Raw genomic sequence first — 15,317 nt, forward strand, 5'->3', positions numbered from 1 at the left:
TAATAATTTCTTATATTAAACATCTATTCTAATTAGAAGTACTATAATTATATAAACCTCCACTATATAAGGGATTTTTTTTTCAATAAAACAAGCTTAATTAAAAACTTATTTAAGATTTAAGACTCTCGTTAACGAGTCTCAGGAGTTAAGACCTTCTAATAAGCTCCTTCCTTGTTTATCATCCCGTGATGCAATCCACGACCCAAGATCATAACTAGATTGGATGGCACAAAGAAAATTGCCCTATCTTGTATCTGATGCATGAATTGGATAAAGATGAAAGTAGATTTTTGTCCCATCCAACCCTTTTTTGTTCCTTTCATTCTCCACAAAATAGATTGTTACCTTCATTCCTAATATAAAGAGTAATAAAATTTATATTTAAGAAATACTCCAACATAAACTAACATTAATAAATATTATATTCCTTATATATTGTAAACTGAAAGGTTTACTTTTTAAAAAAGGTAATATAATATTATTATTTATCAATATATCAGTAATTATTTTGTCTAATTTGGTATTTTCCTAAATGGATCAAACATATACCAGGATAGCTATCTATTTGTCTCGACCTGTATTGTTTTGTCTTATGTATCCCTTGCACCAAAAGAACCCCATATAGCAAGAGATTTTGGCGTTAATAGAACAAAAATAGGAGTCGGTTGATTTATCTAGTTAAATAGGCTAGTGAAACCAAATATTCAAGACTTTCCCTTGAACCATCTGGAGAAAACCTAAATTTGGGATATGAATTAAAACGATTGTCCCGATAATCTGTAAAGTCTTCCTTACAAGGGCCTGGGCCAGGGCTTCACATGGGTAGCAAGAGTCTTCCCTGCAAAAAAAGATCATCTATACTCCCTTTTCCCCATGAACAAAACAATAATTCGTGCATTCATCCAAGGGCAAACAATTGGCATGCTGTTCTACAAATATGAAATGGACAAATATAAACTGAAAAACATGAATAGTCACTTCTCAATTAGAAGTTTACCTTCAGTCTGAGGATCTGCAATAAACTTCTTCAGGCAGTCAACAAAATTTGTACCATTGAAAGGATCACCACCAATTCCCACACAGGTAGATTGACCTAGACCAACAGCAGTTGTTTGGAAGACCTAATAAAATATAAGAAATGATGTCATCCACAAATTTTGCAGAACTGTTTATGATCAGTATGGCATATCATAGGCACACTGTCAGTGGCATAAGATTATTAACCTGACCAATGAGTATGCACATAATTTGCTCAAAAGACCTTATTTGGCTACTAGTCAGTACTCTACCATCAATTATTGGGAATTTACAACAAATGTAGAGTTGCAGCTGTGAAGTTTGCATATATATTGATGCTTCATTAAGCTAAGATTGTATCAGCAACTGAGTACCTGAAGGTTACTGCAGTTTATACATATTTGAATGCTTCATGAACTTTTACAGTTTACTTGTATCAGTATAAAGACAAACATTTCTAAGTGGGTCAACTATTCTATTTCATTCTTAGATATGAAAAAAACGATGATAGGAAATGGAGGATACAATATCCTCATCTGACCAATGAGTACGTACATGACTGGTTCAAAAGGCCTAATTTGGCTACCAACACCATCAATTATTGGGAATTTACAACAAATGTAGAGTTGTGGCTGTGAAGTTAGCATATATCTTGATGCTTAATTAAGCTAAGATTGTATCAGACTACCAGTAACCAAGTAACTGAAGGTTGCTGCAGTTTGTATATATTTGAATGCTTCATGAACTTTTACTTGTATCAGTATAAAGAAAAACATTTCTAAGTGGGTCAACTATTCTATTTCTTTCTGAGATATGAAGATAGGAAATGGAGAATAGAGTATCCTCCAAAGCAAAGAAGGAAGAAATAAATGTAACCATCAATGAACAGAAACTGAAAGAGAGTAATATCATCCATTCATACTCGATGACACTGTACTCCACAATAAACCATGAACAACTAGGGCTGAGCAGAATTCATTCAAACCAGAAAAAAAAAATACCTTATTTGAAAATTCAGTTCAGTTTCCTTAAAAAAGTTTAGTTTGGTTTGGTTTTAATTTTTTAAGAAATCAGTTTATTTGGTTCAGTTTTGAAGGAAAAAAATTCAGTTGAACCAAAACAAATCAAAATATAGTAATATTGAGCATAAACCCAATAACTCCACCTCTTCCAGCTCAGTAGTTAACAATTCTTTCTAAGGATTTGTAAGTCCTGGGTTCAAGACACTCACCCTTTCTTTTACTTACATTGAACATTAATTTTAAATCCTAACCATCTATCACTTAAGAAATTATCTCAGCCATTCCTACACTATATTCATTTTTTCCACAATATCCTACCTAGCATCGACCATCTCTTGTGAGCGGAGTCTTGTGAACGGACTAGGATAGGATCAAACCCACCCCCCCTACTTTAGGGTCTTGTGAACGGAGTCGAGATAGGGTATGGAAAGTCTCCCATAACAAGAATAGGAATGAATACGCAAGCCTTCCCGATGTCTTTGATTTCCTACTAGAGAAAGAAGGCTTCTATCACGAGTTTAGGTCCTTTTCCAGTTCCCCGGGGATGGGGTCTTAAAATATTCCATTTTTTGGTTAGAAAACGAGCTTCTGGCAAAGCATCGGGAGGGAGTGTCATTGAACCATTCCTATTGCTTCTTTGATTCATCAATTCCCATCTATGAATTAGGGATCCAATTCGATATCTTGCGTACGAATTCATGTTGTCAATGAGGATCTTAGCCCCTTCTTGTTGTTTTCCCAGCCAACTAGAAAATGAATGTCTTTGAGAGCAGAATGTAGGAACGAAGCTGACCCTAAGAGTCTCCAACAATGTTTCAAGTAGGCGGTCAAATAAACTTAGACCTCAATAGAATGGTCCCTTTAAAAGTATGCAGGTTGTGAGATATGTAGCCTATCAATTGGAGTTGCCTATGAATAGTAAAATCCATGACGTACTGCATGTCTTCTTACTTCACAAATTTCATGGTATGCAAGTTCCAAGGAAGCTATCCTTGACGGCAAGGTAATTCCTTCTCCCTAAACCATTCTCTGCTCTCGCCTGAATCATGGGACGAGGGAAACTCTGGTACAATGGATTCGCTTATTCTCAGCTAATGCCATTTGGTAACCAGTTCCAACTTCTTCTGAACTCCATCCAAATTTTGAGCTTGAAGAAAAGTTCTTTATCCAAGAGGTGGTGGAATGACAGTTGATGCAGAAGTTGTGCATTATGATTCAAGTTCATAGCTTTCAATCAAAGTGGTTTGGAGAATCAAGAGAACAGCATCATAATTCTCTTATCTCCAAAACTCTGGAATATACTCTTTAAATTTAGGTTTTAAATGTCAATAGCATTTTTTTTTTTTTTGGATTTCAATTGTGCTTTAATCCTATTTCTGGACATTTCCTTTCCTTACAAAAGGCATTGATTTCAATAATAAAACAATCAGAAACTTCTCCAACAATTTTCCATGAGATTAAGATTCTCTCTCTATGATGAGTCTTCATTAATATTTCACGATGCATTCCTCAAGGACGAGAGCAGGAATACTAATAGGGAAGTCAGACTAGCATGAGGAAGATTTTCCACTTCATCAACTTGTGACAAGATCCTACTCCAGGGGTGCTAAGAGTGTGAATTACCTAGAAGTTCAATTCAATATGGCCAGAAAACACCTAACATTTCATTAAAGTATTTGCTATATTTTAAAGTCAAATTTTATACCTTAACAAGTTAGGCAATAATGCAAATGGGTAATCATATCAATTAAAAGATATTAGAGACATAAATGTGTTATCAGGTTTACCAAAAAAATACCAAAAGATGTGATATAGACATAAAACTGTCCACAAGCATAATAGTCTTAAGATACTCCAACAAGAATTATTTGTCAGCTCAACGAACTTTATCGAGACCATAAAACTTTATATTCAAGGCTCAAAATAGATGTGACACATGAAAAGAATATAGCAAGAATTTCTATACTTACTGCCTCATAAGTCAATGTGCCAGATCGAGAAACAATTCCTACACGGCCTGGTTTGTGAATGTATCCAGGCATAATTCCAATCTTGCATTCTCCAGGTTTGATAATACCAGGGCAGTTTGGACCAATTAGCCTAGTTTTGGATTGCTTGTTTAGTGCAGCCTTCACACGAACCTGTAAGTCCAAATATCAATTCAAATGTCACAATTTAATATCTGAATGGACAACAACAATTATCAAAGTGGCTACAAATAGTTAAAATGCCTTTTGGAGGAACGAGAACTAAGAAAACTTCTCTAAAATGAGAATAAAAGAAAGATCTCAAGCATTAAACTTGATTGAAGATCATGCACATAGCTATAGTTAACAAACAAATAATTCTTCATGTGACCTGCCTCCATTTAATCAATAGCCACATTGTAAGTTTCCAATTGATAAAAACACTGTGAAAGATGCAGGACTGCTAGCAAGTCAAACTATTTAGTGGTGAGTTTGCCAGATTGTGTTGATCAACAAACTGTAAGTAAAAAACTTAAGTTTGTGGGTATAATTAGAAGAAAAAAATTTAAAATATATAGAAAAAAGGACAGACTTAAGGAGATGTTTACACTGTAGTTATGGTACCCTTCACACTACCAATGAACAGTGTTTGGAGAGAAAATTTTGAGGTAACTGATTAATATTTAGCAAAAGAGAACTGAAACTGAATATTGCAATTTACTTGGAAGTTGGAATTAGGAAAGGGTATTAAAAAACTTTTAAAGAAAAAATTAAGCCCGCACTCCCTAAAAGCATCACATTTTTGGTTTGATAGCTAAAGAAGCAAAGCTTGTGGGTTCTCTCTAACATACAAATAATTAATGCAAGTGGTCTTCAATTAATCACAGCCACATTCTGGGTTTCCAATTGTAATAGAAACACCATGAAAGATGCATGACTGCTAGCAAGTTAAACTACTGAGAACCAAGTTTGCCTGTTTGAGTTCATCTACAAGCTAATACTTGAGTTGGGACTCTGATTAGTAGATAGATTTGAAAAAAAAAAAGGAAGAAACCTGGAGCTGTTTACAGTTTACACTGGAGATTTGTAAGTGTTATCTGTGAGCACTATTCATGAACAGTGTTTTTAAAATAAAGACTAGGTAACTGTGTCATACATCAGACAAAGACATTCAAAAGGGAAAGGGCAAAGGAATTCTCTAAAAACATCTGTAGCAGTTAATTGAAGTGCTAAGGGCTGAGGAATTCTCCAGAAGCATCTAGAGTCGTTAATTAGCCGGGGAGTCCGTGGAAATAGTTGTAGCAGGAGGAGAGTCAAATAGAATTACAGTAGCTGGATCGACAGTTACTGTATTAGACTATAAAAGGAGAAGGTATTTTTCCTGTAATTTCATTCCAGAATTTTCAGAAATGTAGATCTACTTTCTTCCCTCTAAATTTTCCTCTCAACTATTCCCTTTCTTCTCAATTACTCTGTTAGAGTTTTGCAATCCTTAATAATTGGTATCAGAGCTTGGAACGAGTAAGGTGAGATTTCATTCCTAGCTGGTTGGACTCAGAATCACTACTAAGCTGTGAAGTTGGCGGAAGTGGAGAATCAGCAGGGGATTCTCCAAGAAGAATCTTTGGAGAACTGCTTTGGACACACAAGAAAGCTTCAGGATCTGAGAGATGAAATGGAACAGGTTGCAAAGGACAATAAAGACGCAATACTAGAGTTGCAATCCTTAATAACTCATTTATTGGGGAATAAAGGAAGAATTTACTGTCAGAGGGCGGCAAGGGTCTGGAATGTGCAGGGGACTGTGGTCTAATCCAAAAGGTAAAAGTAACCTTTCAATCTGCATCTAAAGCTGAGTGTACCTCTAAAATGTTGCCTAAAATAGGATTAGTAACTTTTGAGGGGAAAGATCCAAGATCTTGGATCCAGAAATATGAAAAATACTTTGAGGTTTACAATGTGCAAAAGGCACAGAGAGTGACTATAGCTGGCCAGTTTTTGATAGAAATGATTGATGCCCAAAATTGGATTACAGATGGATGCAATTCTTGGGAGGCCATTTGAGAAGGGGCTTTGCAGTAGATGTGGGAAACAAGACATGAGTGACATTGTTGAAGAATTTACGAGGATTAGGCAAGATTTCTGTGGAGGAAGATCTGTACGAGTGCTTGAGGATAAGAATGGAAAGGGTGATGCCTGAATTAGGATAGGCATACTTGAATTCTGAATATCATATTCATTATATATTTGTTCTGATCCTTATTCCATGCTTCACATTGCACCATAAAAAATATAAGCTAGCTTCAAAAAACAACTCACTATTCTACTATGGCTTTAATAAATTACTTAAATAAACCACTACCTTGCCACTGCCCTATTTCTTCTGAACAGGATGTTTGTGTTGATTTTGTATTGGAGTAAAGTAAATAACTACATCCTTCTTGATTGACCCTGGCAATCTGGCCAAGATGCAAACAATATTGGGAGAGAGAACTTTCAGTAAGACAGCTGCTGTTTAAAGGCCAATTCGTCCTCTTGACATCATGAAGTATATAAAGAAAGGTCATTTAACACAAATTGTAAGGGAATGTCCAAAAAAAAAAGCCCCATATATTAGAAAAGCAGCAACTCCAAGGGAAAATTATCAACAAAAATTAGCATGTTGCAGACTTGCAGCAATTACTGAAATAGAGAAATTAGGGAGATAGAGATAGAACAGAATAGGTTGACTAAAGAAATAGAAAGAGGAGAGGAATTATAGAGCACTATGGAAGAGTAGATATTGAAAGAAGCAGAATATCCGGAGAGAAAAGAAGGAGAGAAGAATTTTCCATTTGTTGTTGATTTCAGGAATGCCTCAATTACAAGTATTCCCTTTATTTACAACAGTACCAGTGTGTATTGTGTAACAAGATAACCACCATATTAACAGAATAACTGCCCCTTTTTCCCTCCAAGCCCAAGGCCTATTCTCGAATCCACTCAGCATCTGTCACTCAACCCTCTCAAATCAGCTCATCCCATCTCCTCATTCATAATATTTCCACCTCTTCACATCATTGTCCTCAAGAATGAAAAAAATAAAAAATAAAAAATAAGCCAACTCTTACATGCTCGCTGAATCAATGTAGATCTGCATTAAATCTTTGAAAAGAAAAATAGGATATAAGAAGTATTATTGTCATCATTGTTGGCAATTCCACCATATTGTCAATGCCAAAATCCTACATTGACAAAATTGGATTTTCTTCTTTTGCCTCCTCCACATTTCAAAGTCATTCTTTTAGAGTATCATATATACTCCAAGAGTTCTTTCTACCTCTATCTCTTCATAACTTTTATATCTTCTCCAGCAGAATTATTTCTCTTTACAAAGCAAAACTGTTATGAATAATGGATAGACCAAATTCATTCTTCAATAGAATCCAAATATTGAGAAAATCTTTTCAAAATCAATCAATCTTAGTTACAATTTAGATTAGGATAGCCTTTTTTATTATTGTTTAATTAGGATCAATTTTCTAGTTATTATCAATTTTTATTATTATTTAGATTAAGATAAACTTTCTAGTTATTATCAATCTTTAAAATTGTTTAGATTAAGATAAACTTTCCAACTATTATCAAGTACCGTAGGACTTCTAAAATTTTAAGAATTCCCATGCTATTGTATAACCTATTATCAAGTACTCCCTCCTTTCTTGAGTCTTGAGGTGTTAACTCCCTCTAATGAGCTCCTTCCTGTCCATCATCATGCGATGCAATCCTTGACCTAGGACCATAACAAAAACCTAATCTCTCTCCCAAGAGAAAACACCATCTTCACATGTTTTTCCCTTGAGATAAGTTGGTATCCAATATATCTATCAAGTCAAGACCACCTCCACCAAATGTCAAACTTGGTAAAACAGTAGCTTTTTCTTCTTCATCAACCTCACTCGGCTGCTTTGCCATAAGAATTGCAATATCATGGTTATAATGAATCAGGTTGGTTGAAGTTACATGGCCAGCTTCTGAAATCTTCAAGCTCCAATTCTTCAGAACTTAGATTCATGAGGGAAGCTGCAAAACTATTATCTGTACCTAATACCTGTACTTTCTTGCCAACCCCTATTACCTGTACTTTCTTGTTATATTTTGATTCCAAATATTACCTGTTTATAAACTGTAGTTCACATGAATCCCTACTTTTTCTAGCTTCAAAATCAACAGTCACAACCTGGCCCTAAAAAGTATAGCTGCTGCCTATCTTGTGTTATTTTGCTTGATATTCAAACTGTTTCAAAATCCCAGTTGTCCTAGTGAATTCCTGGTCATTCTATCCTCCAAGTCATCCTAACCCTGTAACCAGAAAGGTGATATCCCATTTGATACAATTTAACTTGTAAATTCAAATGACTTGCCTAAGCCCCAGGGGGTGCAGATTAACCAAAAAACACATGCCAGTATGTTGAAAATTCCAGAAAGGTCATAAGTATCACATTTAATACAATTAGCTTGTAAATTCAAATGACTTGCCCGAGAACAAAAACAGAAAAGATTGGAAGAAAAGAGAAACCAGATTTACAAATAGTAATACTCAAAATAACAGCCAAAAAATACTTATAATAAATAAATAAATTGATTTAAAAATTCGCCTCCCAGAATAACTTTAGACTAGAAACTACAATAACAAGGAAATTATAAATTTCATTTACCATGTCATGTTGAGGGATTCCTTCTGTGATGCACACAACCAGATCCAATTCTGCTTCCATGGCTTCCATAATAGCTGCAGCAGCAAAAGGTGGAGGAACATAGATCACTGACGCATTAGCCTTCGTTTCAGCCTTTGCTTCTGCAACTGTGTTGAAAACAGGAAGTCCCAAGTGTTCCGTCCCACCCTTCTTAGGTGTCACTCCACCAACCTATTTAGGTAATAAAACAAATAAAAAAAATTAAAAAAGGACAAATCTTTGATTGTGATACAGAGAAAACATGAGATAAAGCCTATATAGATATTCTGGCAAATTAGCAGGAACAAAAGTGGTGCATGAGATTGATAAGGCTCCACTACATCATGTCACTGGATGATTGTAAGCAAAAGAAGCCTCGTCCTTTCCCTAATGGTGATATTCAATACAAGCTTATAAAGGAGCTCGCAACATGTTTTAAGAAAAGAATGAAGACTGGAATTCTTTTTCCTCCCTTTACTCATTCAAATATCATGGGTGTCAGATTGAAGAAAAGGAAAGACAATCAAAAAGTAATTATTGTTGCTTCCTTAATTTTCCCTGCCATATCTGAAAGAAAGAAACTGCTTTAATTCTGATTGCCATATCTGTGGAGGAACCCACTAATGACCTTCCAGAGGTCCACCTCCTTGAGAACCTATTTATCAAGTGGTCAACCACTTCTCAATTTTACCCAACCTAGTTGAACGCATTTTCAATTCTCTCCAATCCAGTTTACCAGAATGGACTGCTACGCATGTATCAGAGATGAGCAAAGAAGGGGAAGTGCATGCATCTGCAGTGCTAAGGGGCGAAGTTACATACATGAAATGATAATATTCATATGAGGAAGTGAAGATATAAATCACTAATGGATAGATAATAATGACAAAGGAGAATGTAAACCTTAGATAATTTAGCAGCAGCAATGGGGAGGTCATAGAGATACTAACAATGAAAACAGTAATGTAATACATATAAATAAGAAAAGACAGTTGCAAAGGAAGCAGTGTTAATGTGGTAAATTTTCTTTCTTCTCCTAGGAGACAAGACATGATAGAAAACCCTCACAATCAAAACTTCACAGCTGATAATGGATGTGACTACATTCATATAGAGACTTCTTCAATCCATTTCACCTTCATTATTTTGCATCCATAGTCCATTATAATCATGAATCTCCTTGACATTCAAATTTAATTCTAAATGCACCCATAGCTCTAAAAGGAGTGAACCAAACAAAATCACTTGAAATAGATACAACATATTAAAACAACACAAAAATCATACAATAAAAGAATAACCAATGAGCTTTAGCTCAATGATACTGGAGTTGCCTCCATATCTGTAAGATTTCCAAATTGAACCCAATAAAAGCTAAATGAATATATATAAAAACAAGGCATCCAGAAAGAGAAGCTTTAAAAGTTTCTAACTTCCACTATTCAAAAGCATTAATGTTCTGGTTGAACCATTCTAAGCAGCCAAATGCCACATCCATTTAACTGTGACCTCGTTCTTTTACTCTTTTTAAATTTTAACAATATATTTACATCATATCTTTTCTGAGGAGAACTATGAAATATAATTTTGTCTCTCTAATCATCCACATAGCATTATGTTTTAGAAGCCTAAATAAATGATCTAACCGCTCAACAAATCTAAATTTTTCCTCATAAAAATACCTCTTTACTTCATATCTTCCACTGCAACTGTATTTTCTATTAGTTTCTCTAAAGTGCTGACAGAATTAGGAGCAATCAAGCAACAGCAAACAATTTGACTGATAAAGACAAACTTGTTAAATGGGGCATTTGTACACATGGAAAGTATATATAAGAATCCTTGATGGGAACATGTAAAAATTCCATTGTTTGTATTCACCTCACCTTGGGAAGAGAGGTTTTGACCTTTTGGTGTAATTTAAAAAACTTTAATACCAAAAGTTGATGGCTTGGAACATATTTACGCAAATGATGGAAAGTTGAAAAATTTAGAGAGGTGGTTGCCACTTTTATTAATGACGGGGTGACAGGGACAAATTAAATATTCAATTGTGAATGTAGCTCAAGACCGGTCTTAATATTGGCCTGATGTGACAAGTAGTCATGGCCAAACATCACGACCAACCTTGAGTCCACGGACATGATGTGTAGGCAGTCATGTCTTAAGATCATGACCAGCATGTGTTTTGACACAATTTAACTATGGTAGCTAGTACAACCCATTATCGGTGAAATTATTGTTAACACCAAATATATAAAAAAATATATACATATTTCTATGCTATACTAAACAATATAAAAATTAATTTCACAAATTACTTTCTTTAAAACTAAAAACAAGCTCATTAAATGATATGTAAAATTCGTTAATTTGAAAATATTTTACAAAGAATTAAATCATTTCTTCAATAATAATATATCTCTTTCTCGATTAAAAAAAAATATGGCATCATAATAAATTAAACCAAGTGAGCATATCTCACTTGTTTTTTAATATAATTTATAAAAAAAAATGAGAAAGAAGTATGTTATTACAAGAAGAAACGATATTAAATTCTTGTTTGTTGTAAAATATCTTGAAAATTAAAGAAATTTACATGTTATTTAATAAGATTAATTTTAATGTTTAAAAAAATTCTAAAATTAATTTCTACATTATTTAGTATAATACAGAAATAATTTTTTAATATATTTGGTGTTAAAAATTGTTTCACTAATCATGGATTACACTAGCTACTAGAGTGAAATTATGTCAATACATGTTGGTCATGACTTTAAGATGTGACTACAAAGCTAGTCATAACTTTGAGTCACAACAGCCTATCATATCACACAAACCCTAAAGTTGGTTGTGAGTTTTAGTCTACATATCACGTCTCACAAATACTTAGGCTAATCATGAACCACATACAATTGAATATTTAATTTATCTATATCACTCAATCGGCAATTAAATAGCCACCACCTCTCTGAGTTCTTTTCAACTCACCACGCTTCATTACATATGTTTCAACCCACCATTTTTTGGCATTAAATTTTTCTAAATGACACCAAAAGGTGAAAAAAAAACTTCAGGAAGATGAAGCAATACTACAGCATGCCCACAAAAGCAATTGATTAAGAAAAATTCAATATGCTTCTTGTTACGATATCCTAGTAGGCATATTATTCTTGTCCATCAATAACTTATTTAGGAAAGCACACAAAAGGATGCATGGAGAAGTTAAAGAGACACCATGAAATAAGAAATTTTTTCACTTTAACTTATCTTATTGAGATCTCAATAGAAAATCTACAAAGACATTATGGATACTCACAATCTCACATCCTCTACTAACACAAGTTGCCGATTGCATATTTAAACAAAACTGCAAAATGCAAAGCATGAATACAAATGAAAAATAATTTAGGTATGAATCATATCAACCTCCATCTCTAGATATGAATTCAGTATCGGAACAATTCTTGTCTTAGATTGAAAACACAGAAAATAAAATTACACTTTTAAATGATTCCAAAAGTGTAAACAATGTGGTTTAGAAAAATTTTTGAAAAAAAAAAACTAAAGGAACACTTAAACGTAAGAATCTGAAATCTTTCATACAGTTTGCCTCGTGAACCTATAAGAAAACTGATAATGGAACCAAAGCTTTTTTGAACTCTAAATAATTGAAGAAATCAAGGGAAAAGAAGATAAGGGCAAGCTATAGTCAGCCACGAGCAACTCCAAATTAATCAAGAAAACCCCTTTCTGGGAGCCAATTATGCTAGTAGCGTTCTGAAGGCCTAAAGAATTTGTTAATCCCAATCAGAAGGATAAGATACTGAAATTATCTGTTATTAATGCAAAGCTCTTCCAAAATGTTCATAAACACTTTTTTTTGGGGTGGGTGACCATTTTGCAATCTTATTTTGAAACTCCAACAGATTTCGGTTATCCAATGTAAAAGTGCTAATAATGTCATGATGAATTTCTCCAGAAAACCACACTGCCCAGAGAAAAAGGGTTTTCCTATACAACCCATAAATTCCTAGAATGTTCTCTCAAGTACACAAAGAGGTGCGACAAGGATCTAACTATACAATGCAGCTGCTACCTCTAAAAGAGACACATTTCTTAACAAGGAAAGGTATATTGTGTTACTTTTGGCAACTAAGAACCATTTATTGTCATTCTCTGATATAGGGTCATGAAATCTGGTTTACAGCTACCCGTTCAATTTCTATCTAAACGAAACATTTATCGCCATTCTCTGAATGGGGTCATGAAATATGGTTTAGAGCTACCCATTCAATTTCTATCTAAAATACAATTTCTTGTCTCTAAAATGTGAACATAACAAGAACTATTCAAACCATCAAATTTGTTTTTAGTGTTATTAGTTCCAAGTCATGGGAACATTTGATTCTCCTTGCACTCTATTTGGATAGGAAAATAACCCTTAGAAAATAAAGAGACTTCCACTTTCCTTTGTTTGCAAAGAAAAGAGAAAGTAAAGAAGGAAGTGACAATAAACTTCAGTTTCCATTAAATATTTTGTCTCCATTTGGATAGAAAATATAGAAGAAATATACTTTTATTTTCAAATTACATAAATACCCCTATATAAACAATAAAGAAAAGAAAAAAATGAGGAGACTAATAATAAATTTATGAAAATATAAAAATTTTCTTTATATTTATGTCTTTCAAACATGGAAAAATAAATATAGTTTTCTTTCCTTCTTAATTATTTTCCACATATCAAAACAAGAATCAGGAAAAAAGAAATTGAAAAAAATTTCATATTTCTCACCTTTTATATTCTTTATCCTCTAAAAAATTTCCCTAAAAGGATGTTGGAATTGAGTTTCTTTCCTATCTGAAAAATTTTCCAAAGAGGATACTGGAATTGGGAAAGGGAATGCAATATAAGACGTCCTTTATAAAGATTCCCCATCTAATTTCATATTCTGAGACAATTAAATGACATTTTTTATGGAAATGCTATCAGAACATTTCATTTACAACCACATTATGCTTAAGGCCTTGTGTGGCACAACTAGTTATTTTAGCATTTGTTAGTTATTTTAATTGTTCCAGCAGAAGTTAAAACAAGTAACTTTTCATGAAGAACTCCTTCAACCTCTAAATACCAATGTTTTGACTTGATCAAAACACTAAAACCTATCTTAAAAGCTCTTGCTGAAGAGGATTTAAGTTTATTCTAAAATATATATAAATATATACATATGCCAAGTGTAAAGTAAACTACCATAAAAAAGTTGAATTACTTGCATACCAAACATTTAAATGGACTATCCCTTCAATTTACATGCCATTTTATGAGAAACTGAAGGGGCCTTGGGAAGGAAATAAAAAAAAGCATATAAAGGTCAACAAGGAGACCTTAAGAACATGTTCATATAGCACATTTACTACAAAATATGCACTTGACAATAAAGAATTACATTTTAACTATCATAACTGCATTAAGCGCACTAGTAGTGGATCATGCTATACCAGAAAGAACAGATATCCACTACCGAATAAGAAATCACCACCCAATAACAGTTCAACATAAAAACGATAATGCCCCCTAATTTCATTGCAGAACAAAATAGAGGTCGTTGGCTACAATAATGACCCAACAAGCAACATCATCTAAAGCAAATAAAAAACTTTAATATACCATTTTGGTGCCATATTCAATAGCTTGTTCAGTGTGGAAAGTGCCGTTCTTGCCGGTGATGCCTTGGCAAATGACCCGGGTGTTCTTGTCCACAAAGACCGCCGGCGGAGGCGGAGAAGCTGCTGCGAAGGAGCGAGACTGCAACAGAGAATATGCAGAAGAAGACGATGATGAAGTGAATGGAGATATATGGGGATCGCGAGGGCAAATCGTAGAGGACAGAGATTTAATGATTCTACTTGCTTGTCTTGCCATTTGGGTGATTTCTCTCTTTGATGCTCACGGCCTCTCAGAGTCAAACTGTTGAACAAGATCTCGGAGGAAAGCAGAGAGAGAGAGAGAGAATTTTATGCCCTGTGCAGAAACTCGAAAGGTAAAGGAACTTTCAGTTCTCATACGGGTCCACCGAACAGTCGACCCGAAATTGCAATTTAGGTTTAAGAAAACATTTTGAAAAATATCTGTTCAATATCGCCTATTACACCAAAAAAAACTCGAACAGTTTACCAATTTTCATATTTACATCTTAAAATTTTAAAATAATAAAATTAATTTTTTTATATTTATTTCAATTCTAACTATTAATTTTAATTAAAAAATTTTAGTTTACATATTATATATTATATCATATAAATTATTATTTGAAAATTTATTGAATAAAACCAGTAAAAGGTTTTAATTAATTTATATTTATATTCAAAATTTTAAATTTTAAATTTTAAATAATAAAATCAAATTATTTCAATTTATAACGATTATTATAAAAAACTAAATTAAATATGGAAAAATAATTGAAATTTATAAAATTTTATTTTACTAATACAATAGTCTTTAAGGTATATTTTTTCTATTTTAACAATCTCTTATTTTATTAATCTCATTAGTTACTTTTTATTAAAAACTTAAAATGTAAAATAAA

General features: G+C 33.4%; 1 protein-coding gene across 1 annotated transcript in view; it reads right to left on the reverse strand.

The window, feature by feature from the left end:
- Positions 1-14,821, reverse strand: part of LOC110613798 (succinate--CoA ligase [ADP-forming] subunit alpha, mitochondrial) — a 29,496-nt gene extending 14,675 nt beyond the window's left edge. Inside the window, exons 1-4 of the mRNA XM_021755117.2 lie at positions 14,399-14,821; positions 8,707-8,916; positions 4,013-4,183; positions 1,001-1,124 (exon numbers count right to left, since the gene is read on the reverse strand). Coding sequence (XP_021610809.1) covers positions 1,001-1,124; positions 4,013-4,183; positions 8,707-8,916; positions 14,399-14,653 — 760 coding nt within the window. The 5' untranslated portion in view covers positions 14,654-14,821. The remainder of the gene's footprint in view (positions 1-1,000; positions 1,125-4,012; positions 4,184-8,706; positions 8,917-14,398) is intronic.
- Positions 14,822-15,317: the final 496 nt, after the last annotated feature.

This window comes from Manihot esculenta, chromosome 4 (assembly GCF_001659605.2).
Source record: "Manihot esculenta cultivar AM560-2 chromosome 4, M.esculenta_v8, whole genome shotgun sequence".
Classification (NCBI taxonomy): Eukaryota; Viridiplantae; Streptophyta; class Magnoliopsida; order Malpighiales; family Euphorbiaceae; genus Manihot; species Manihot esculenta.